The sequence below is a fragment of the Marmota flaviventris genome, chromosome 20 (assembly GCF_047511675.1).
Source record: "Marmota flaviventris isolate mMarFla1 chromosome 20, mMarFla1.hap1, whole genome shotgun sequence".
Lineage (NCBI taxonomy): Eukaryota > Metazoa > Chordata > Mammalia > Rodentia > Sciuridae > Marmota > Marmota flaviventris.
In genome coordinates this window covers 10,119,021-10,144,783 of record NC_092517.1, presented here as the reverse complement: position 1 = coordinate 10,144,783, position 25,763 = coordinate 10,119,021, and the positions used below count along the sequence as shown (strand labels likewise).

Genomic DNA, 25,763 nt, shown 5'->3' with positions numbered 1-25,763 from the left:
TTCTGTACCCGAGGGATGACGCATTAGCACTAATCCATGTTTCCTGCCCTCAAAGCTCCAAGGTTCCCAGGGAGTTTGACTTGAGATCTACACCAAGGTCAAGAATCATCCTGACCCACACATTTTCTACATTTGTGCAGAGTCACAGGCCTGAGAGAGCACCAAGCCTCTCTCCTAGAGGCAGAGACCCTATATCCTCACAAGGGGTGGCTGAAGAACTGAAGGAGGAGGATCAGGACTGTAGGAGAGGCCTGTTGAGAGGAGTCAAGGACAAAGCACAGGTGAGAGCCCCTCTAGCACCTGACACCTGGCAGGTGTTCACACCAGCCACACTCCTTCCCTGCTCTCAACACACCCAACCGCACAGCAAGGCCACTGGACCATAAAATGCAAAGAAAAATAAACACACCCCGGCCTGCCAGAGGCAAGGACACTGGTTCACGAACAAAAAAGGATCAGCTGAAATGACTGCCTCTTTGACCAGGACCTGTAGTCACCCTGTCAACATGCTCCCAGCCCCAACAGACCTCTCCCAGCCCCGCAGGCCCATTTCACAGTGCGCCAGCCCATCAGGACACGGCCTGGTGGCTGCAGAGGCATCGGGCAGTAACACATGCTGATGGCAAAACGGACGGGGGCGCAGGATGGAATTACACAGCACTCATCCGTGTATGCACTGCTCTGTATATTATGGCCCTGGCAGGGGTAGTGTGTATCCCAGCAGGTGACGGGCCTGAGCCAACCTGGTGCCCTTTAGAAGCACTGACTTAGGGATGGCCGGGATCACCTAATTGAGCCTCCCACCTGATGACAGGCGTATTACTGTGGCCTACAGTCACTTCGTGTCCCACCACCTTGGCCTCCTTGGCTCCACCTGTGTGCCAAACCCACGGCAACCCAGCTGTCCAAAACACTCATGCTCTCTGCTCCTCTCATCTGCAAGGGCTCTGCTGAGAAGGAGCCTCCCTAGAGAAACCTTCCTGACCTTCCTAAGTGAACCCTGTGTGCTCGCCCATCGAGGGCTCCCAACCTGCTATCCACTCGATGAACTGATTCCCAGCTCTCTGCCGCGCCCCCGAGTAAACTCCTGGAGAAGCTGCCTCATGTGGAGCCAGTCCCCAGCTGTATCACAGCCACCTCCCACGGTGCTCAATAAGTACCAGATTACCTCCTATGATGCTCAATAAATATTTACTATATGAGCAAATGAACAATAATCCTAAGGGTGGTGTCATTTCAAAAATGTCAAGCTTCACGTCTCCGTCTCGGGAAGCTGAAGTTTAACTCAGTGACCAGAAGATTCCTCTATGTGAAAGCTGAAAGTCCTGCTAAACGGGGACAACACAGAACACCAGGGACCAGCTGAAGGCGTCGGATGTGGTACTGGCACCTCTCAGAGGCTTATCAGGTTTTTGTTCATAACTCTGGCTGGGGAGCCTTAATCCACCTAGTTAGTGGTTCACTACTGTGGCCCCACTGACATAAGTGCCCACATCGTTAACAAGGGAGCAGGTAGGACAATCATCCATGGATCTCCCACCTCAGAACCTGGCTTCCTCCCAGGATGGATAGCTACAAGCTCCTGACTGAACAGGTAGTGGGCTTGGGCTGCAGGCAAACAAAAACATGCTTCTCAAATGCTGGATGGTGAGGGCAGCTCAAACACATCCTCCATGAATAGCAACAGAATTTTTGAAAACCCTGAATTCAGAGGAAGACGCGTCCTCATATTAGGAGTCAAGCAGGTGGTAGTTTGTAATGAGAAAACCACCGGCCGTCACTCATCGGTAGAGCACTCGCCTAGCATGCACAAGGCCGGAGTTCCATCCCAGCCCTTCAAAATAAATTAAAAAATTAAATGAATTAAAAGTTGCAACCATAAATTTAACCCTGCTGTTGCTGGAAGAAGTCCAAAGGGAAAGTCCCTCCAGTTACTCAGAGCAAGGCAAAAAATTACCTACGAGGTCTGGAATCTGGGGCTATTTTATGCAGATGTCTGTAGCACAAGTTAATAAGGGGAAGTCAACCTGCCTTTGATTATTCCAACAGGCTATTGCTGAGGATTGCAAAACTCTTAAGCAAGGCAGGGGTGGGTTTGGCTTTGCAGATTTTTTTAAGTTTTCTTTAAGTCTGTCATCATGGAACTACTTGTTCTTTTGTAAGGATCTTTCATTACAGAATCTATTCTGGTGGGACAATATGAAGCCTCCTCAGAAGGCTCTCTGATCCCCAGCAGCCACAGTTTTGCAAGTTCAATAGGACGGTGCGTTTGGCTTTCCTGAAGAGGATCTGATGGAATAGTCATTGTCTTCATTCTTTCTTCTTTTTTATTTTTTTGCAGTGCTCAGGATCAAATTCAGGCCTTGCACATGCTAAGTGTGTGTTACCACTGAGCTACACCCCTAGCCCACCCACTACTTTTTCTTTTCCTTTAAATATGGGTTGAGTAATTTCAACTCACAACCTTCAGGCAACAGTTGCCCAAACTCCAGGAATTATCAAACCCACTCTCTTGTTTTCATGTGGTTCTATTTTATGCGGGAGGAGACCGGAGAGGTCACTCTGCCTGAGGCGAGAGCACAGAGAAGGACATACTGAAACACAGCAGCTCTCCTCCTCCAGGGCATAAGCACGGTGGAATGAGCCACGGAATCCACCTGGTTCCAGAGCAATCCAGCATGGGAGAGAGGGAAGATGGCCAGGACAGGCCCCTCTAATGGAGTGAGTGACCTTAAAGAATCAAGGAAGAAGAAATAAGGGATGGTGGGAAAAATATACTTTACAGGGGGGAAAAAGAAAACCCCAAACTCTTGTGATGTCCTGGAGCTCCACAACTGGGGAGCTCTTGGGAGGGAAAGGGAAAAATATTCTGTTTCCGGAGGCAGCTCCAAGAAATCATGAGTAGGTGCAAGAAACAAGGAAGCTTATGGATTAAAAAGAAAGGAAAGAGAAGAAAAGGAAGGGAGGGGGGAGGAAGGAGTCAGGGAAGGGGGAAGTGAGACTTTTGAGAGACAGGGGAATTAAAAAATACCATGGCAACAACTCAGTCCACCTACCCTGGCCGCCCACCCACAGCCGGATTCTTTACTGACGCATTTGAGAACAAGCTGGTTCGTACCAGCTCAGGAAGGTGAGCAAACCCATAGAGCTCATTAAATCCCTGTGCAGCCACTCTTGTCTGCCTGCAGATAGTGAGCAAGGAGGATATAAATAGAAGTTATATAACATCTCTTTGTTGATTCCTGTGCTCACCGAAAACATGCGGCATGACCCGGTTTTCCTTTCCAGTTTGCCGTGGCCTGCTGCTTGAGGACTGTGAGCCACTGAGGAATCCTCTTAGAGTTCCAACAGCAGGATGCTCCTGGCCAGCTTAGAGGAGCTCAGGGTGGGTGCCCAAGTTAGAAACCCTCAGGGCCAAGTCCTCCTCGGATTAAAAAAAAAAAAAAATCCACTAGGTATCCTTAAAAAAAAAATAAGTAAAAAGGTAAGGAATCTTGGGGCCACCTCTTAGAACATCTCCTCATGAAAATAAAGGAATACCAACTTAGCACCCTGGGTCCAAGAAAACCATAAAAAACGGCACTGGGGTTTTTCTAAAGGAGGCCGAGATCCAGCTCTGCAGAGCTGAGGGTTTCTAAATACGCCCGACAGAAATAGTTGTCTTTTCCTCTTTAATAGGCAGGACAGGTAAGAGTCCAGGGGACTGAACGTGTCTGCTCCCCAAGATGCTGAAACAGAAGACAGCTGCACTCAACGCTCAGACCAAGGGCCCCCAGGTCCAGTCCAACCTGGCCAGACCCTCCAGGCCTGTCGAGCTCCCTCTGTTTCTTCCCCCGGGTGGTTTCAGAGGAGCCTGCACTCATCAGATAGGCTGAGGAGCCCCAGGATGGACTCCTTATCTAACCTGTTGATGCCACCAGACTGCTTCAGAATCGGTTACCATGGGAACGCTTCCCTCATGCGCATTCCTTAAGACACTTTGCAGGTGCTGCAGAATTTGCTGCCCTTGGTCTCAGTTGGCTTTCTGTGAGTCCTCGGATGTGTGTCTCTAACCGGGAAGACGTTCAAAGCTGTCACCAAAGGATTTCAGAGGCAGCTGTCTTTAAGGGTTAGGCAGGTAGGCCGAGGCCAAATGGGACAGGGGAGCTATGCTGACCCCTCACCCCCAAGTATGTGGAAGCCCCCTTTAGCATTCAAATCTATCTGTGAACCAAAAGATCCTGCAGGACTCTAATCAGCTCAGACTGTGACCTTAGCAAGCCATAGTGTGGCTGTCATTCCTACTGTGGGATGTACTTTCCCATCAGAACTAGTGGGTGGCCAAAAAACACAACAGTGCACGCTCTCAGGCGGGGAACTGGGTATCAGAGGCGAGCAATCAGAACATCAGGGAGCTGCCATTATAGTATTAGGTGTCTAGATGATTCATACAATGACCAGAGCTAGGGTTTGTTTTTGTTTTTAGTTGAAGGAGATAAAGAATCAGCAAAAAAGGGCTGCCGCTCAGTGGCAGAGAGCTTGCCTAACGTGTGAGGTCCTAGGTTTAATCCCTAGCACCGCAAAAAAAGAAAAAAATCAGCAGAACGTACCCAGTGTTACCTAATTACAAACCCTCTGTTATAGTGTGAGGAACCAGACACAGAATTCAAGGGAGGTGTTGCCAGACAGGACAGGAGGCCATACTAGCTGCCCAAACCATGGTCTGAGGTCACCGAAGCACCTCAGCCCATCTCGCCTGAGCCCCTGTGCCTTCCCCTATTCTGCATCCCGCAGAGAGCACATGTTCTCCCTTCTCCAGGCTGAAGAGTAAGGATCTGGCAAGAACCACTACGTCTTCATGTGCCGACAGAGCAATGTTGCCAGGTAACAAATGTAGAAATGTACTCTGAAAACTGTATGTGACAATATACAACCTCCGCTCTGCAACTGATAACCGAGGGAGTGTTAAAACACCATGTTCTCTTAACACTTGGGCTTTTGGTGTGAAAATAAAATTAAATGGGATACTTCCTCTTGTAAATATGACACAGGCACACAACTGACACATGCATCCACTAGCTGGGAAGAGAAGAGCCGCCTGAGCAGCCATCTGCAGTGCACCCCTCTGTGTCCACGACGGATTCCAGAAAACCAAGAACTAATGGATCAAGAGCCTTTCTGAGGGACAAGTTCACCTCTGACCAAAGAAAGCTGCTTCCCTCGTGCAGGTTCACGACTACCTTTAAAACTCACTGGGTAACTGGGCAGCACCGACTTGCCTCGAAGATCTATTAACCCACACAAACCCTCAACGACGAGAGACACTGCTCCCCAGCAACAGGGCACCACAGTGACTACAGACCACACGCTGGTGTCCTCACAAGGGACCCATGCAAATGAAAGCTTGTGTAGCATGAGAGGCAGTCCAGACAGACCTGTGTTCAAATCCCTGCTCTGCAACTGGGTGATCGTGGATAAGACACAAGCTCTTCTGAGACTCAGTTTCCTCCCCTGTAACTGGGACCATCCCATGTAGCTCAAATAAAGCACATACCAGCACCACAAAAGTTATGGGCACAAGATAGAGACAAGAAGTACGTCCTTCCTTTGCCTTCCCCCAACGTGAATATTCCTCAACCAGCAAAGGCTCAGATTTGGGGAGAATCTGGTACATTTAGCATCGCTGAGCAAAACGGGCAAACGCTGAGATCTGATAAGCCTCACATTATGCCAATGAACATATGCTTCTTTAGATGCAAATAAAAAACAAAACTCGTTGGTAATATAATCTAACTTTTCACAAGAGCCCTCATTAAATGAGCTGCCCTTAATCTCCATGGAGCGAAAGTTACGCAGGAGAGTCTTCTCATTAACTTTCATAGACCCAGAACCCGGAACTCGCAGGAGGGGAAGCAGCGAGCACGGCATGTATAATTTTTAGGTGGCAAACGAGAGACACCTGGTCTGAAAGAAAAAGCGTTTCGGTTTCCTCCTCTCATTCACAGCCAAGTTTATAAACAAAGTCAACACATGGGCCGTCAGAACTGTCTTCTGATGTATCAGGAGGAGAGGGCGTCCTCCACAGAGGGCCCACCACCCAGGGGAACACAGTCAGGAAGCCTCAAACGCCACTTTGCCAGGTGAAGAGGAGCAAGGTCCTTGAAGAAGCCACATCAGAAATGGTGGCGTCTTTAAAAATAGGGAAGCAGGGGTCAGACCTCAGGCTTCAGAAGGAAACACCCCTGAGGCAGCTACTGGCTAGCTCGGAATTCTGAGCTAACAGCGTCACCTCTCAGGTCCTGTATCCTCATTAGCAAAAATGGGTCAGATCAGCACCAACCTCAAAAGGCCACCTAGAAGAGGACGTGAGCTCAGGTAGAGAACACTTCTTAGCCTGGCTCCTCAGATTCTGGGACCCATCATTAGGATCTATAATTATGATTAAGAAGAAGAGGAAATGAGCCCAGAGAGGTGTCTCTGACCTTGCAAGGGTATTTCTCCAAATTGACATTATGTATTTATTTCCCCTGGGCTCACATTAACTTACTTCTCTCCCACTCCTGAAGAAGTCCCCTGTCAAAATGGTAACAAGCATTAAGACACATCTTCATGTTGACATTCAGGATGGATAAGGAGAGCTAAAGTAGCACTGACCTCACAGGGTCAGACTGACCTCTCCTCCTTCAGGGAGTGCTAAGAGCCACAGCCAAGTAATATGATGCATGGCATTTTTGGTTGAAAGGTGAAGCCAGCAAGCCATTGAGATGATATGATTATGTTAAGATCTGCATTCATATGGATATTGGACTCCTGCTGTCCACCTCGGCCTGCTACGGGACTCCTGGAGAGTTCCCATTGGTTGGGGAAGTGCGGTAGGAGGGAATTCCGGAGGAGGGACTTCCTGTTGGGGTCCGGGAGAACACCAAGTGGGTCCGTCGGCAATCTTGCCGGGAGCGTAAGGGGCATTGGCGGCAGTTTCAAAAATAAAGTTTGTTCCTGCTTGAGTGGCTTGTGATTTTGTGCCCAGCCAGACTGCAGCAAGGGAGCACCCACCAAAGCCCATGTGCTGGGAAGTCAGATGGGGAATAATTCTGGAAGGAATTACAGTCTTGGGTAAGTAAGTGGGAGAAGGAAGATACACAACCCAAAAGTAACCAGAGCTGTTATTCACAAGCAATGACTATGTGTCAAGCACCAAGCTGAGCCAAGCTTTCTGCGTATGATCTCACTGGGTTCCCAGAAGAAGCGACAGGATAGGAATGTGCACACTGATCAGTCACACGCAGGCTGAGCACCCTTCAGCCACCACTTGTGGAGACATCTCCAGGGCACTTGGAGGTGAAGACAGACTTGGACTTTGCTTGGTGTGGTTGGACCATCAACCCGGAGTGGAGAAGCTGTCACTGCTATAGTTAAAAAAATAAATAACAAAAAAGCACTGTCCAGAGGTGGAGACCATTACCTCTGCCTCAGGGGGTCAGGAGGAAGTTTTAGGGAAGGAGACATTTCAACCAGGACTTGGGGAGCCTGCCAGGCAAAGGGGAAACAGGCATGTCTCACTGGGATGCAGAGAGGCACCCCAGTGCATGGCCAGGCCTGGGATGGAAAGGAGGCAGGCACAGTGGAAGGACCAAGTGGGGGGATTAAGTGCAGGATCCCAGGCAGTGCCAGATCCTGCAGGATGCCATGATTTCACCAAGGTGGCAATGCATTCCATCCACTAGGGAAGCTACTGAGACAGGGAATGAGGTGGTCAGGTGTCCCTGGGGGGACTCACTGAAAATATTGATCAGAGAGAAACACCCAGAGGCAGTGGAGCTGAGGGAGTCTGTTTCAGTCCCTAGGTGAAGGGCCATCAGCCCCAGGACTCAGATGGTCCTGCTGGCAATTGGTATGCAAGGTGGTGTAGAGGACAGGCTCAGAAGCCACAGGGTCTTGTTCCTAATCCTGCTTCTTCCATCCCCACCTTGGGTACTTCAGGCATGATATTTACTTCACAGTGCTGATGGTCACTGAATGCTCTAACCGGGTGCTGGCTGTCACACCACCGGAAGGCAGAATGGGCACAAAATTGGTTCCTAGAGAGAGAGGTAGCTAGCTGGGATGACTGGGGCCCACTGACAGAGACATGGCATCAGGAGTGGCAATGAGCTGAGAAGAAGGTACACTGGGGGTCAGGCCAACTTTAAATTCACAGGTGGAGACACCCAACAGGGACTGGAACAGAAATCGAGAAAGTGGCAGAGAAGTGGGGCCAGGAGCTAGATCTTTGGGAACTGCTGGCATGAATGTTATCTGGAAGGCTTGGGAGCAAATGAGATCACGAAAGAAGTATGCAGAGAAAAGCCAAAAGGGCTGCAGGTGAGATTCCCACGTTTCAGATATTTTAAGGGTATTTGTCTGGGGGAGCCTGGTGTTAACCACCGAGAAAACCTGTGTGGAGGCTCAGAAATAGAATGTGAGGCCAACAGGAAGTGACTAACCTTAAAATGAGATGCATTGGGTAGGACAGTGGGGAGGGCTTGGAATATCACAAGCCTGGAATCTCAGGTATCTCCACTCAAGCTGTGTGTAGGACGATTCCCGGAGGATGACCGCCTTGCCTGCCTCCCAATCCCTGTCGAAAGGCGGCAAGCAGGGGCGGGGCACCGTGAAGGGAAAGGGAGGACCAGCCTTAGGAGGACACGGTCCTCTGAAAATGAACCCCATCTGACCCACCCCACTCCCTCAAAAAAAAAAGGAAAGAAAAAGAAGAGATTTCTCTTTCCCTTAATTCCCACTTAGCTAAATGACCAAAATATCTTGGGACTAAGGACATGGCTCTTCTAAAGAATATTTACCTAAAACCTGTCATCGCCATCCCCGGGGCGAGGAAGACCACAGACCAGAGGGGTGAAAGTTCTTTCCCTTAAGCAGCTTAATATGGAGGTAATAAATTGAGCAAACCCAGGAGCTGAAGGACTAAATGGCAAATCTCTTAGGTGTCGTCAGCCACATGGTTGCTGTCACAACTGCCTAACTCTGTCCTTGAGGCACAAATGCAGCTGCAGATAATCCTCAAGGGCCAGCCCTTGCTGTGTTCCAATAAAGCTTCATACAACTCAGTCACCGGCTGGATCTGGCCCTGGGGCCACCGCTGCCCATCCCTGGACATGTCACAGAGAGGACATAGTGGGGTCAGCTTGGCAGTTCCTAAGAGGTGTCCCCTACTCAGAAGTCATTAGAGAAAGTTAGGAGGGGCACAGAACTCTTGCTGTACCTGCAGGACAAGAAAGAGAGGGCTGGGGCTCAGTGGTAGAGCGCTTGCCTCGCACATGTGAGGCACTGGGTTTGATGCTCGGCACCACATAAAAAAATGAATAAGACAAAATAAAGATATTGTATGTGGGACACCACCCATAAAGCTACTTGAGTGGTCTTTAAAAAAAAAAAAGAAGAAGAAGAAAAAGAAAAAATGGCAAGCAACCTAGACCCAGTGTGGACCCAGGCACATAAAATGAAACGCCAGCTTAGTAGCTTAGTTTACTGCGGATAGTTTTTTTTTTTTTTTCTCCCTGCTGCTTATTCAAATTTTGGAGACCACAGAAAACAAGAGGGCTCTTTTGAAGACATCTCCCCTTAGAAACTCCTTCCTGATTATAGGTTTCCCAGGAAGGCAGGAAGATTAGAATTCTGCTTCCAAAGATCTCCTCCTCCCCCACAACTGCAGTCCTCAGGGAAGATGTACATCGAGGTCCCCTCCTGTTCATGTGGTTGGCTTGCCACTCACGAAGGAAGAGTTGCTCTATGAACGCAAAAAGGGTGAACTCGTCCACCTCCAAGGGACAAAGGGACTACACTTCTTCTAACCCAGGTGAAGCAGGCTGCTCACTGCTGCAGTAACATCCTTCCTTGAAATGCAAAACCGAGGGTCAGTAGGTTCAGGCGTCACTGCGTGTGTGCTGACACTTCAAGAGTCAACATTCATGACAACCAGGGCTGGGCTGAGCCGCTCAGTGCCCAAGAACGGTAACTACTTTTGGAATTTGGAGCTTCCATCTCAAGACCTGAATTAGACTGATAATCCTAAAGAACTTGTTCAAGGACCCTCTGGTTTCCTGGGGATGGAGAAGATGGTAAAGTGCTTATGTCCAAAACACCAGAGGGAAGGTACGGGGCCAGGGAGCCCTGGGCACCACAGAGAAGCCAGGGCACTGTCTTCCTGCCTTCTGCTTCATCCGGAAGGAACGCAGGTCTAAGCCACTTGTACTAAAGGCAACCAAGTTTCCCAACCCTCTGGGTCTCCAAACTCATTTAAAATATACAGACAACGGGAGGGAGTTAGGGAAAATGAGTGTACAAACAACAGGAAAGACAGCATCCTGCAGGCTCACTAATGATAAGCCACTTCACAACACAAAACAAAAACCAGAAGTAGAATTTTTTTTTTTTTTGTACCAGGGACTGAACCTAGGGGCACTTAACCACTCATCCACATCCCCTGCCCTTTGTTATATTTTATTTAGAGATCTCACTAAGTTGCTAAGGCTGACTTTGAACTCAGGATCCTCCTGCCTCAACCTCCAGAGCTGCTGGGATTACAGGCATGTGCCAACACACCAGCCAGAAGTAGGATTTTTTGACAGAAAACAAATGTCATAAAATGAAGACTGCCTCTGAATAACAAAATGTCACTTATCAATAAAAAAATAAGCACCATGGATCTTGGGTGTGCTGCAGGAGTCGGCACATGGGAAGTCCTCTCCGAGATCACTTGTCCACTAGCTCCCTGAGGTAGGCGCTGCCACCAGCCTGCTCTCCAAGAACCAGACAAGGAGAGGTCAAGGACTCTGCCCAGAGGCCTAGGGTAGAACTGGGGGCAGAGGCAGGGACTTGGCCTTCCCACTCCACGGAACTTAGACCAGCAGCAGCCACTCTGCAGGGTCCCCTGAGCCATTCAGTTGACCCCTAAGTTCTTTCATTACTCTTCTCAATCACCCTGTGATGGGAGGACCAGGTCTTTCTAACCCTCATTTTAGAGGATAAAGAGTTCCAAAGGGGTACTGGGAACAGCCAGGGTCATCCGAGGCTGGCAGGACAGAGCAGGACAGGCTGGCGAGGGCCCTGCCTGGGAGGCCGAGGTCCTCTCCCCAGACTCCCAAGCTTCAGGCCACCATTTCTCAAAGGAGGGCCAGCACCCCAAGTGGGGCCCCCACACCCATCCTGGGGCAGACCCCTCCTGGCTTCCACGCAGGGGCTCAGCCTCCAGGGGAGTCTGCAGGAGACGGCCAGCTGCCTTCCTCCCTCCCTCCTCATTGCCAGCAGCTCCCTAACCCCCGCATGCTGGGAAGAGAGCTGCTGACTCCCCTGCTGGCCAACTCCTTTCCCACATGGATAAAACCTGAGGTTAGAAAACACCACTCACACTGACTCATCTCTGACTTCCCTGCCAAAAACAACACCCATTTACGTAACTCGCTCACACACCAATCTTTTCCTCCTTCTCAGGGTGACCGCCCTGTCCAACCAAGGCCAATCTCCTCCCAAGCTGGCCTTCCGCTGCCATAGAGGCAAATCAAACCACCCTCTCCACCCTCATCTCCCTGCTCTGTGGGGTCAGGGGCAGCCCAACCCACGTCCCTCCCACGCTGGGCTCCGGAGACGTAGCTCTTGGAAGGGGTGCGAGATGTCATCTCTAATACCCACTCTTGGGCTGATTTCTTAAGTCAGTCTCAGAAAGCAAAAGAGTGATTGGGGGAAGGCCCCGGAGAACCAGGGATCCCTCTCCCAGGACCCAATTTGCAGGCCAGCTTCCTGAAGGAGAGCCTCTCACATTTTCCATCTCTGGTTGCCTACGTGCAGAAAGGAAAACTCTGTTGGGGTGTGTCTGGAGCTTAGACCTTGGCAGAGAAAGAGCTGTGGGCAGCCACTCGATACATAAAATTCACTGAGCTTCTGTAAACCGGAAGCGAGTCGTCCAAGAAAAAAATTTAAAAAATATGTACTCCCTCAGTCGGCTCTGAAGTCCTCCACAGCGGGGCTGGCTCACACGTCTCACAACATCTGTATTTGCTTTGAAAAAGAAAAAAAAAAAAAAGCCACACATGTGCAACCACAGACTCTCCTCCTCTGGGTTCCAGGTAAGGACAGCCCTGTCCTCCTGCAGGCAAGAGGAAGCAAGGGGAACTTCCTCTGGGTGCTGGTGGGAACATCTTAGGAGGAAGGAACAGAGAAATTGGCAGGGACTCGAAGGACGGATATAAAGTGCTGTGAGGCTTGCGGAGCCCTGTGTGTGCCAGAAATTAATTCATAAGCAAATGCTTATTTTATAGTTTCCCACTTGCTACAAAACATCAAGCAGAAAGGAAATATTTCTTCTGGGGGTTGGCAGGAAGGGGGTGGCATCACAGTGGGGACAAAGAATCAGGAAGCATGCTGGGAGATGAGCTTCATCCCACGGCTTGATAACTGTGTCCCTGTTTCCGGAGAAACCAAGGTCTCCTCCAAGCAGAGGGCTCAGTGTGACACCTGAGCCACTTGGACGGCACCAGGTAGGAGGTCTAGAGGTGAGATCCATCCTCAGATGTTCCCTCCATTAGAGAAGCAGGGGCAGGCAGAGAAGATGCTGGAAGCCTTGGAGGCACTGTCCCTAGGGACCCATTCTGCCAGACTGGGAAACCACCTACATTTGCCCTCCAGGCATCCCAGGGCTTTGGGTGGTGAGGGCAGAGATGACTGGGTTTCAGAAGAAGGGAGTGGACTGCAGGGAGGCTGAGCAAGCCCTGCTTCATCATTATTTTTGGTTTCCCACAAACTGAATCCTTCAGGTTCTGGGCAATGAGATTCACAATATCTAAAGAGCTGTGTCCCAAGGACCTTACCCTTAAGACAGGACTGAATTTTTCACACACCTTCCAAAAGGGGACGATGAGTCAACACTTTTGCAAAGGAGGAAGTGAACTCCCAAGGAAAACCAAACTCCTCAGTTCCCCTGACGATGGTATCCCCCTACTCTGGAGCTGCAGCACCATGCTCGGGGGCTTGAGGGACCCGTGATGGGTGCTCCCTCAGTCGCAATCAGCCCCCTTTCCCACAGGGTGACAAGGAGACCCAATTGCCTCCCTCCTGCTCTGCATGTCCTCCTCACAACCTGAGGCCCAAGTGTGCTTCCCCACCCTTGAAACGGGACTCGCCTCACCACCAGCTTTGATCCACATCATGCGTGGGGCAGAAGTGACATTCTAGGAATTCCAAACCCAGGCCAAACTCAGGCTTTAAAATGACTGAGCGCTTCCACTTCCTGTTTCTTGAAGCTCTGCTCTCAGAACCAGACTACCATGCTCTAGGAAGCCCAAAGCACACCAAGAATCAAGTCACAGCACCAAGTGCTCCCCCAGCTTTCCAGCTGGATAGAGCCCTGGCAACCCTGGCCCAGCCACCCGGAGCCTAAGAACCGCCCAGCTGAGCCTGAGCACAAGAATCACACTGTTATGACTTAAGTTTTGAGGTGGTTTCTCAGATAACAAAAATGGACATGGTGGGTGGGGAGGAAAGAGGCTTAAGACCCTTGGGGTGGGGTCTTATCTAGTCGGTAGCTCTAAGTCAAAGCCTCCTTGAACTTCTCAACCACAAGGACGCTGCATGCCCAGCACATCTCACAGTGGCCCAGGGGCACTCAAATGAGCTGCCTTGAATACAAGGGCTTCCTAAATGGTAAACCACCAACAGAATGAAGCTGGCCACTAGTCCTATTGATCTTCTCTACTGAACTCTCCAACTCGGACTTCATCCCCCATGAAGTCTGTCTGTCTCTGGAGGTGACAACTCTGACCCTTCCGGGAGGAGCCACACCATCCTCCTTTGTAGGGCACCTGCCATTCTTGCTCAGATCATGCTGAAGAATGAAGCCACAGAGTGATGGAGGAGATTGGGATGTCAAGAGCCTTGGTTCAAATCTTAGCTCCGCTTCTTCCTGCTCATATCAATTGCCGGCAAATTCCTTAATTATTTTGAGTTTTACTTTCCTCATCTATAAAAAGGGATCATCATGGCTTCTACCTCTGAGGGAGACTGTAAGGATCAAATGAGATGCTCTATCCAACGCAGCTGCATTTAATTCTTACTTCTTTATAAGCACTTAATGAATGTTGGTTATAATTACATCCTCAAATTTTTACTTTTTTTGGTACCAGGGACTGAACCCCTAGCCATTCAACCACATCCCCAGCCCTTTTTGAGTCAAGGTCTCACTAGATTGCTTACAGCCTTGCTAAACTGCTGAGGCTGGCTTTGAACCCGCAATCCTCCTGCCTCAGCCTCCTGAGCCGCTGGGATTACAGGGGTGTGCCACTACACCCAGAAAACTTTTACTTTTCTTAATTTCTAAAACTATCATATGGTAATAATTGACTTTTTGTTTTTTGATTATATCAATTCTCATACCTGTGTAGATTTATGTGCTCCCCCTCACCTCCTCAAAAGGCAAACACACAGCAAGTTCTCTCTCGCCAGATACTTTTTGGTGATATTCCTTTATAGCTAAATTCTCCTCTTACCCCAAACCCTGGTGAGTGTTGTTCTGTTCTTTTTTCACTAGACTCTTAGAACCACTGTGTGTCACCTTCTGTGATGACTTCTTTCACTCAGCCTACTAATACTGCTTAGATACATCCAAATTACTGCATTTATCAACAATGTGCTCCTTTTTAATTGCTGGATAGTATTTTGCCACATGGCTATACTGTGGTTGACTTGCTGAATTGTCACTTTTTAAATAATTATTTCCACAAGCCAAGGAAGGATTCAGCTGCACTTCACTCCTAGGTTCTAAGACTCCCTGGGGAAATTTTGATGATTGCTGAATAGTGTCCTGACTCAAAGCATGCAAAGGACCCAGAAGTCCACGCATTCCTCATACTCGAAAGACATGGGAACCGAAGCCCAAGGATAAATTGCCTAACCTCACACAAAACTGAATCTGAAAGCTGGTCTCTTTTTCTCCTGCCCATGGGAAACCAGGTCCTGGGAGGAGTTCTTGCTAGACATATGCACCTTTTGCAGATGACGCTTGGACAGGCAAGAGCTAATCCTGCCTGCCTGCCTCCTGGTGATTGCCCTTTCTGCCACCTGTCACTGGGAACACTGGGAGCCCACCAGACCAGAGGCCAGTTTCCCTTCCTGGGGCTGCGCACGTCATCACATCATGCAGAACAGGAAGTGATAATGTGCACGGAGTTCAGCTGGAGCAGCCCTGCCCTTAATGGATGACAGCACTTCAGCAATCATTAACAGCCACCGCCACAGGCTGAGCCAAAGCCAGACTGGCCTCCCAGCTGCTCATTTACTACTTTGAACCAGCTTTGCTCCAGCAAGATGAAACTGTGAATCACCCTCCCTGGGGCTTCAGGGTTCCTGTCCTCAACTGGCCCCAGACACAACCCTAGTTCCACATTAATTTCTCAGAGAAAGAGAATCCTGGGGCCAAGGGGAGCTCACAGAGTCAACTCCAGGCTGGAAGAAATTTTCCTATGAGGCACTCTGTCAGAACGGGGCCCCCAGAAGTCACAGTGGGGGCAGAGCCACGCCCTCCCATCCTGGCCGGGGGCCTGCGGACCACCACCCCAGGCCCCCCACTCCTGAGCACCGGTTCCCTGGAGGGACGGCAGCTCCACTTTCCAAGAGGCTCAACTTCTGCCGCTCCATTGCGGGGTTTCATCTGGATCCCAAGCAAGTGAGTCATGAATGTGTGAAAACATGAACTAATATTCATAATCACTGTACAAGATAAAGAACTCGAAGGAAAACCAGCTTCTGTGTGCCTCGCCATTGCCGTCAGGGGTGTACTGTGGAAAACACAGCTTCTCACCGGAATCCCAGACTTCATCTCCCCAGCCAGCCCCAGCCCTGGCAGCCCTCAGCCCCATGAATCCTTCATCCATGGCGTCTCGGGCACCTACCCATCCCCAGGATGGGCAGCCTCCAGAGACCCTGGGACCTCTGACTCCACTGCTTGCCTCCCATCAGGTGCCACTTCAGTCAACATCCACTGGTGCCCAGGTTGGACCTCAGGAGGGAATATCATAGTGTCCCTGTCCCTCCTCCCTCCCCCATTGGTCCCAAGAAGGCCCAGGTTCTCTCTTCCTCCACCACAGTTTTCTGAAGTATCACTAGGTGCAGCGAAGCACGCCAACTTCAAATGTACACGCCATACGTCAACCCGGGTGCGCTGGTGCAACCGCCACTCAAACACATAGGTTGTGTTTCCAGCACCCGAGGAGCTCCCTCATGTCCCTCCTAGAGAATGCCCTCTCCTGAGCTGTGGCCTGAGATTCATCTGGAGTTCAGGCTCTTATTACCTCTCCCCTAACTTACTAAGTAATTTCAATAGATAAATTTTATTGTGTATACTTAAGATCTACAACATGCTATTATGAAATGCACGCAGACAGTAAGAGGTTGCTATAGGGAAGCAAATTAACCATTCATCGCAGCTACGTGTGTGTGTGTGTGTGTGTGTGTGTGTGTGTGTGTGAGTGACAACAGCAGTTAAAGTCTTCTCATTCAGAACGAAGTCCACACCCGGTGTGACTTCATTACCCAGAGTCCTCACAGTGCTCATCAGATCTCTACACCTGTTGATCCCACACACCTGCCACTTGGCAAATTAAGTTTGCAATTACTGACTGTCTCTTTCAGTCAGTAATTGCAAACTTAACTCTGGGTCCCTGAGCTGACCTGTGCTGTGCTGCTGGATTCCTGAGGTACAGCTCCGAGGCCCATGGAGGCTTCAGGGTAGGGCACACACCTCCAGCCTCCATCCCTCAGCCCTTCCCCTCTCCTGCACATCGTCCCCTGGTTTCTCTGGGCCTTGTCTTTCATGGAGTGTGACCAAATCTCCCTGGGCTGCAAGCTCCAATCCCAGTTTCTGTCTTGAAGACCCACGGACTCCTCACCCGGGTGTTGCTGGTACCTCTTAGATGCACACTATCGATCCTACTCTGTGGCTCACGCTGCATAATGTGCCAGCCACAGTCTCCTGTGTCTATATGCACTCTCACATCCTTACTGTTCCAGTTCTTGAGATAGCTTCTGGAACTCTGGAATTTCTCAAATTAGCATTTTTAGAAAGTGGGGAAGGGAGGAAATGACCTAGGATTTCTTATTTAGCCCAATATGGGGGGAAAAATCATCACCCACTATCAATAGTATTTCATCCATGTAAAGATCCCGGAGTGAAAAATGAACATTGCAGAGAGGTAACTTCAGAATAAAATGATCTGGCATTCCGTCAACACGATGGCCTATGAAAAACCCACATTGCCCTCATTTTTTTACACTTGCTCTAAAGAAAATTCTCGTAGACCAACTGGCTCCAGGGCCTAGAGACCCCACTGCCCTGCACCCCCAAGTAGAGAGACACCAACACAGGAAACACTCAATGGATGCTCAGTGCAGCTGCTCTGGGCACAGAAAACCATGGGGTTCACAGACAAGCTACTTTTCAGCACTCCAACACGTGAACCCAACACCACGAGGTTTGGGGGGGGTGACACCTCAAAGACCAGGAGGACAGAGGAACTGGCCATTCTCAGTGGCAGAATCGAGCGGCAATCCCAATGTGTTATGTGTCCACAGGACAACTCAAGACAAGCTGCAGGCTCTGTTGTTGGCACAGGTGACTGTCATTATCACTAATCTCAAGCCTGCATGGTGCATAATAACTGATCCTGAAGTGCTTATGGGGGCAAGTGGAGGCCAGAGGGCCAGGAGGTAGGGCCACCACAGCCAGCTATGCACGGCTAAAGAGTGAGCCAGGCTGAAAGCTCACCTGTGCCGCACCCGCCGTGCCAGTGCCCTGGCCTGGGGTCCTTCTATCCCCTGGAGGAAACGCCCTTTTCTGATTTGCACAAAGAACCAAGATTCTAGTGACCCAGACCCTGGATTTCAATTCAAGGCTCACAATACCTCTGGTCAAATATACACATACACGTACACGTACACACACACACACACATCCAGTGAATCCAGTGAACCCTTGTTCAGAGAGCCAACAAAGGATGCATGCAGAAGAGGATATTAAAAGTATTTAAGGGAACCATCTTAAATGACATTTCTAGCTCAGCATGGAGGTGTGGCACACAAAGCCACTCTGGAGGCTTAGGCAGGAGGATCACTGGAGCCCAGGAGTTCAGGGCCAGCCTGGGCAACACAAGGGACTCCCATTTCTCCAAAAAAAAAAAAAAAAAGCCATATTTTTCTTAAAAGTTGTATTATTTACATGTTATTAAAATTCATTAAATTGTCTCTTGAATGACTTCTACCAAGGTTCTAGCTTTAAACATTAATTTTTAATAAATATCACACCCCGTTAATAAAAACTCATCTACTCATATTTGACTATTCTGGTTCTTCCCTATTTGTTCCTATTAGTTTAAAATAGTTTTATTTAACTTTAGTGAAAAGGTAGAGAAATCTATACTAAGCAGCATCTGCAGTGTCTACAGATATTAAAAAAAAAAAAAAAAGAAAGAAAGAAAAAGAAGATTTAGTTAACTAGGGATTGAACCAGTGCAGTGTTTAACCACTGAGTCACAGTCCAGCCCTTTTTGTTTTATTTTGAGATAGGGTCTCACTAAGTTGCTTATGGCCTTGCTAACTTGCAGATGCTGACTTCCAACTTGCAATTCTCCTGCCTCAGCCTCCTGATCTGCTGGGATTACAGGCACTTGGCTAAAATTTAAATCTTCTATATAGTACACAGAGCCCAAACACTCTTAGGGTCATCTGGTGATGAACTCATCCCCATTGTTGGATGAAAACTATAAATAAAATTCATTTAACGGTTCATTCAACAAACCTGGGTCAGATTTGTTTGTATACCCTCAGTGTTTTCTCAGTTCTCAAATGAAACTCATGTTTTGGAACGATAAGTGAAATGACGAAACATTCGCAGCGAGGTATCAATGTGGGCGGTCCCTCATACAAGGCCTGGCCCCTCCCAGGCATGAGGACCCAGAAGATGCTCCTCCCGCTCGGCAGACATGTCCCAGCAGCTGCCTTCTTACCTGGATGGTGGTGTTGCCTCCTTCCAGAAGGGCTATGGCCAGGAGGATGCTTTCATGGAACACCCGGTCACTGGACGCGTTCATTATGAGGTCGATGACCAGATTGGAGGCTCCCTCCTTGTCAAGGTGACACTGAACCTCGGCCAGGCTCATCTCACCCCTGCTCATGGAGCTGGATCCCGAACCTCCCCCTGAGAAGACAGAACATTGCTCTCACCAAACGAGTCAGGGTAGTGAATGAACACTTCTGCATGCTCACACTGATGGACACATCAGACACTCATATTTTCCCTGAACGAGCTCTCCTTACCCTCTCAACACCCCCCGAAAGGAAGTGCTGCTTACTAACACAGAGAGAAGAAGTGGGGTGCTCAAGGATGCCCAGCTTCCAGTAAGTGGCAGAGATGGTGCTGAACTCAGGTAAATAAGATGAAGGAAAAATGACATTTCCTTCAAAGTCCTCTAGCCAGGACTAGTACATTAAAATACAATCACTTGGGGCAGAATTATCAAGAACTGGTTTGAGAGATGAACCATACTGACTGTGAAACACTCCTAAGGAAGCATGACTGTAATGATCACTACAGCCTTCTTTCTCCAAACCCACCATAGCCCCAGACTCATCTGGTCCATTCATTCAACATTGATGCAGGGCTTGGCATGGAGCCAAGCACTGGGGACAGGGAGAGTGGGCTGCTGAACTGACAGAAAGACCGTCCCTGTCACATAATGGGCAACTTGGAAGCTCTGTTTTCATACAGCTTCAGACCAAATGGATACATCTAAGAAAATGAACCTGTGCCGTTCATTGGAAAGGATTCTGCATGGTTGCGAAGTATTTAAGAACATGCCTTGTATGACCATGGGCAATGCCACAAATGATAGTGCACATGGATAAAGGGGCTGATCGGAATCAGGAAACAGAAAACTGTCCATCAGCCCTTCCCTGCCAAGGTCAAGTAAAATGCCCTTCCTTTGCACTGCTTGCCCTTGGCTGTGACCTCAAGTCCACAGTGAGTACAAGGTGGAAATGGCTTGCACTGTCTTCTCTGCTACAGCTTCTTACAGCTGAATATGTCTCCTGGCATTCCCCCATGATGCCTCCCAATGGCCTCACCTATTGTCAAAGGACCCTACTATAAAAGGTAAAGGGAAAACACTTTCAGATGTTGCCCAAGGAACTTGTGCATGAGAACGACATGGGATTTTAAGGTTTGAAGAGCTGAGCTAAGGGATGTGCCAAGTGAACCCCACTGTTCCCAAAGTGCACACAGCTCCAGGAACTGAGCAGATACACTTGAAGTTCCAGCTGGTAAGGAATCCCCACTCCCTCCCTAGGAGCTGCTAGGATAAATGTATTCAACCTGAAGCACTAAGTATCTCTGTGCTTTGCTTGGGACCCACCAAGCATCTGAAGCTGACTTAAAATCACCAGGCAATCAGACAATTCTCATTGGTGCTCTGGGCACTGAGCTCCCAGATCACCCCAATCTCAAAACTATGTAGGACCCAGCATGGAGTCAATGTTTTTAAAAATTTTCACTTTGATTGTGCTTACGCTGATTTGGAACATCTTCAAAGATCTGATCTTAAGCCCTTTTGAATAGGAACCCTTAGTTATCTTGTCAACTCCCACAGGAGTTTGGGGGTGCACATGGCATGCGCATTGGAACTATATATGCCAGGTTCAAATTACAAATGAGCCCACATGAGCTTCCATTTCCTCTGCTGAAGTGACATAAAGACAGTACCCCTCACATGATGGGCAACTTGAAAGACAAAATGAGACGAAGGATACAGAGCGCTTGGGAAAGCCCCTGGCACTCAGTAAGTACATAATACATGGCACTTTTCACCCTCCTGGCTACCAACATCCTCCTCATTTTATGGGAAAACATGAGTCCTAATGGTCACAGGGAAATGTACAATAAAATCTAGTTCCTTGAGTCGTTCAAACATCACCAAGAGGGCTATCACTTGGGAAAGAGGGACAAAGCCTTCATCAATACCTAACTGCGAGGCAGGGCTATTTTTCAGGCAAACAGGTTTAGACCTCAGTTTGACAGCAGATCACAGACCAAACACGTTGCTAAGAAAACACAAATCCATCTAGGTTCAACCTGTGGAGCAGCAGTATACATGCAGCTACTCATCAGCACGGTATGCAGCCTACCTCCTCCCCCAGGCTTGCTGGGTCCTCCTGGTGACAGTGGGCCATTGCCAAAGCTGGTCAGGCTCTCTCTTCTTCCTGAAGGTCTGATGTTTCCATAGTAACGGTTGACCAGAATTTGCCTGAGTGCCTCACCCTTGATTCAAACAGGATAATGAAATCAGGTTCTAGATTTAATGCATAACTGAGCAACTAATACTCAAAAAAGAAAACAACAACAACAACAAGGGGGTATTTGGGTATAATTGGCCCAGTTTCACTCCATGAACATAAATAAATGATTAATAAAAGCATTTGAAAACTCTGACGTTAACTTCATTATTTTCTCCAGAAAAATGTTTTTTTAAAGGACAGCAATCTAGAATATGACATACCTGAAGTGATAATCACACATCGATAAAGAATGCTAATTTTGAAGAGCTACTAACAATAATAAAGACGTACGGAAAATGTGAAAACACTGAAAATTCTACAGGTCAGCTTCCATATGCTGGTATAAATATGCTACTCCAACCACAGGGCTTCCTACCAAGGTCCCGAGAAAATATTAAGATACCAGAGTAAGAGAGAATAAGCCAGTATAATGACATAAGCCCAAAATAAGCCTTTCTTACAATGATAGTCGATAGGCCAAACGGTAAAGAGAAAATAACAATATAGGGGATAAATTAGTGGCAGGTGTCAAATATGTCAATCAAAAATAATCATCATAGGTAAAATGACTTTGTGGTCTGGAATTTGCTTTAAAATAATATGGGAGGAGAACCTGGGAAGAATGTAAATATGGTAAGTGGATCTGATTTGGCATCTTGGTGAAGGTGAGTTAACCACAGGGCTTGTCAAAACAGTATCCATATTTCAACTTCTTCGTCATAAAAAGTTTTGACAATATAAACATGCAAGGAATACTGGACCAGGAGGACAATAACTCTCATAACTCTAATAAAAAATAGATGATTGACTTTTTCATTAACACTAGGATGCTGAGCTAGCAGGGACCTATATTCTGATTATTCTGATTTTCAGGCATTTTCCCCCAGGGACTCCCATTCTACCTCCCGATCTTTCTAAAATTCAAAGGCTTGGTGGCTTTCCTCTGGATTATTCCCCAGGGACAAAGCAGGAAGGTGTGGAGATCCTGCAGTGTGTCATGGAGAGAGGTGAGTGAGAAGTCTAGCAGAGAAAGGTGCTGAAATCTAGCAGGTCTCTAAAATAGGGACGCCAGAGCTCCCCAGAAGGGACCTGCAACTGTAACAGGAGCCAGTCGGATTTTTAGAGACCTGTTAATAAGCTCTGAGAAGACCTGGGTCTGGAGACTCCAAGGGAGGGCATTGTCTGGGGAGGTGGGGCCAGGGAGGGAGGAAAGGGCAGAGGACGCTCCCACCCTATTGGCTGACAAAATCACCTGGAGTACCTGGCCACAGGTAGGTCCTCTCCCTGGTTCACTCACATGTTGCTAATCAAAGATTTTCTCAGGGACAAAAAGAATGAGGTAAACAGGTGTGGTGAGGGACAAGCCAGGGAAGGGGAATGCTGAGTTTTAAACGAATGTGAAGAAAATGAAAAAAATAAATCCCAATTTTCCCTTCTCCATTCTGACCTGTATGTTTCTAAAAGTCAAAGCCTTTTTTTTTTTTTTTTTTTTTGCAAATGAGGGAAACAGCTCATAAAACTCATTTCCCACCTGTACTATCAATTCAAAATTTCAAGACCAGATCCAATGAGGAAGTTCCTTGTAATGTCTTATGCACTTTATTAAAAAGAAACTGTTTGCCCCGGTGGGGGAAAAAGCTTTCCTTACAAGATTCTTTGATGGCTGAGAAAACCCCATTTGGATATTGAGAGACCTTTTCTGGTATTGCCTGCCATCTCAGGCACCAGGAGAAACACAACAAAATTCTCCAAAGTGGTCACTGGGAAGTGGGGGATTTAAAAGCTGGTCTTCCTAAAGAGAAACAGATATTAAAGAACATTCAAAGAAAGGAACGGGGAAAAGAAAAAATCAGCCACATGTTAAATACCAGAGATGAAATGTGATTTCCCCTTTTAAATATATCCCGGGGCATCCAGCTGATGTTCTTGGAGGAAGAATACAGACTTTAAGTTCCCAAGAGAGAGGTGACTAGCCGGACACCCTCCCCAGTCGCTGGCTGGATCCCCGGGCACCCTGAGGAGGCTGTTTGGCAGGCAGATGGCTGTGATGACAGCTGGAGGCCAGAGTCGGGAAGACCACAGGGCCGGATGGTCTGATGAATGAAGTCTGCTGGGCACCTGCCCTGAGCCTCCCGCCACCATGACACGCATGGGCCAGAGTGACTCAGTTAGGTTTCCACCTCCTGGTGGATGTTTTTCTCTTCCTTCCACATAGTGAGGAGGGGAAACAGCAAGACCTTGGGCAACGGCATGTAGTCCGACAGGCGGGAGGGAAAGACAGGAGCACGTGGACACCAAACAGAAAGTCCACGTTTATGAGGACTGGATGCCAGGCTGCAGCTATGGAGGGACTGCACATTACCATTCAGCCTCTCCTCTATCAGAAAAGCCCCAGCAGTTGCCATGGCAACGGATGCATCAAATGGTACATCTCCCCCAGAAGAGAATATCATGAAACATTCTCATTATGGGGGGGGGGAAGGGGCAAATAAAAAAAGGAGCACATTCCCTGCAAACTTTGCCCCCCTCTTAATTATAAGGTCTTAGGCGCATAGTCATCTCACCTGCTCTCTGCACACACGCAAAATTTAAATGTACAGAAGAAAAAAACCCAAACAAACTAGCAAGGGGGACTTATTTTTTTTTTTTTTAAATAACAAACGAGATGCTTTTATTTTCCTGAAAGAATAAAGATGGAAAATTTGAGGTAAGGAGGAGACTTGGAAGAGAAAAAAATGGCTAAGCATCATTATTAAAAGTTATGCAAATCCCTGGTGTGAACACTTAGGTTCAAGGAAAATTTCTGTGGTTGTTTTTCCTTTCCCTGAGCCATTGGTTTTATTTAAGAAAAATTAAAATCTGCCGAGAAAAGCCCTTCCAATCATCTTGATAAACATCACTCAAAAGGAATGACCTTATCACAATCTACCAGGCTAAGAAATCTGATGGCAGAGGAGGGGGAAAAGTCTTCCCAAATAGTATCACCTCTACAGCTTTAGCATTTGGTTGTGCATTTAAAAAAAAAAAAAAAAAATGGGGCTGGGGATGTGGCTCAAGCGCTCGCCTGGCATGCATGCGGCCCGGATTTGATCCTCAGCACCACATACAAACAAAGATGTTGTGTCCGCAGAAAACTAAAAACAAATAAATATTAAAAATTCTCTTTTTTTTAAAAAAGAATTTGGGGCTGGGGTTGTAGCTCAACAGTGGAAGGGAGGGAGGGAGGGAGGGAGGAAGGAAGGAAGGAAGGAAGGAAGGAAGGAAGGAAGGAAGGAAGGAAGGAAGGAAGGAAGGATTTTTTAAAATGCCAGTTTTTCCCCTCCCAAGTAATTTACATGTACAGTATGCAAACAAATATCAGTTTTGTCTCCACTAAGAAATTCCACACATATTGTTACCTAAGACTTAGAAAAAGGAAAAGTTACAGAGAGTTTCATTTGGGATAAATCAGTGACAAAAACCACCCTGCTATCCCCCTGAGTTTTTATTTCTATCAACTAAACCAGAGGCTATGAACCGTGTGGAAATAAAGCCACTGAGTTCATACAGCCATGTGCAAAGAAGAGGGAAAGCCATCTTTTGGGTTCCCAGGTCCCAGCCACGTGCCTGCTGCAAAATGGGTCTTCTCAGGTGAGCTGTGAGTCTCTCACACCCTGGTCAGTGCTAAGGTGGCATCTGAATTTAAAAATACTTTGTTTTTTCTACTTCTGCTGTGAACAAGACAACCTAAGCATTTCAAAATACAAGGCTGACTACAATCCGATAGATTCTCCTTCCCTGGATGCCAGATTCTGTGCTCAGTGCTTTGTGGATCAATCCGTATGACTGTCCAAAGGGATGGAGACTAGTGTCCCCTCCGTTTTGCACAGAAGAAACTGAAGCACAGGGAGGTTAACTAACTTGCTCCACAGCACACAGCAAGTACCTGGCAAACAGAGACTGGCATCTGTTTCTAATGCCAAGGGTTTTCAATACTGAGTCTCCTGAGCGCTCAGACCTCAAGGGACAGCTGGGTGCCTTTGCCAGCTACTTCTAAGACCTAGGATAGGACGTCAGTGGCAGCCAGGATGGAAACTATGAGAGTTCAAGGTGCCCCTGGTTGATGAGCTGCAGGAGACACAGGAGGCTGGAGGGGCTACAGGACTGTGCCCTGAATTCTGCAAAATGCAAACTTCCCGGGAGCTCCTCTCAAGCCACAGTCTGAGAAACGATAAAGTTTGTTTCTCCATCAGAGCAACAGAACAAAAAGCGATGTGGTAGGGCTGGCCAGCAGATCAGTGCGTGAGCATCAGGCTGCCCATTTATCGAAGGTGTGAACTCTCCGGGACACGGAGGCCCCCAATTCTTTACCGTGGCTGTTCATTTCCTGACCCCATGACCTTGGGCAAGGTATTGAACCCATCTGAGTCTCAGTTTCT

The 25,763-nt window shown here is 48.1% G+C and overlaps 1 protein-coding gene across 1 annotated transcript in view; it reads right to left on the bottom strand.

Moving 5' to 3' along the window:
* The window catches only part of Itpr1 (inositol 1,4,5-trisphosphate receptor type 1), a 306,399-nt gene that overhangs the window by 81,863 nt on the left and 198,773 nt on the right, over positions 1-25,763 (bottom strand). The window contains exons 40-41 of the mRNA XM_071605917.1: positions 21,196-21,328; positions 19,023-19,213 (exon numbers count right to left, since the gene is read on the bottom strand). Coding sequence (XP_071462018.1) covers positions 19,023-19,213; positions 21,196-21,328 — 324 coding nt within the window. The remainder of the gene's footprint in view (positions 1-19,022; positions 19,214-21,195; positions 21,329-25,763) is intronic.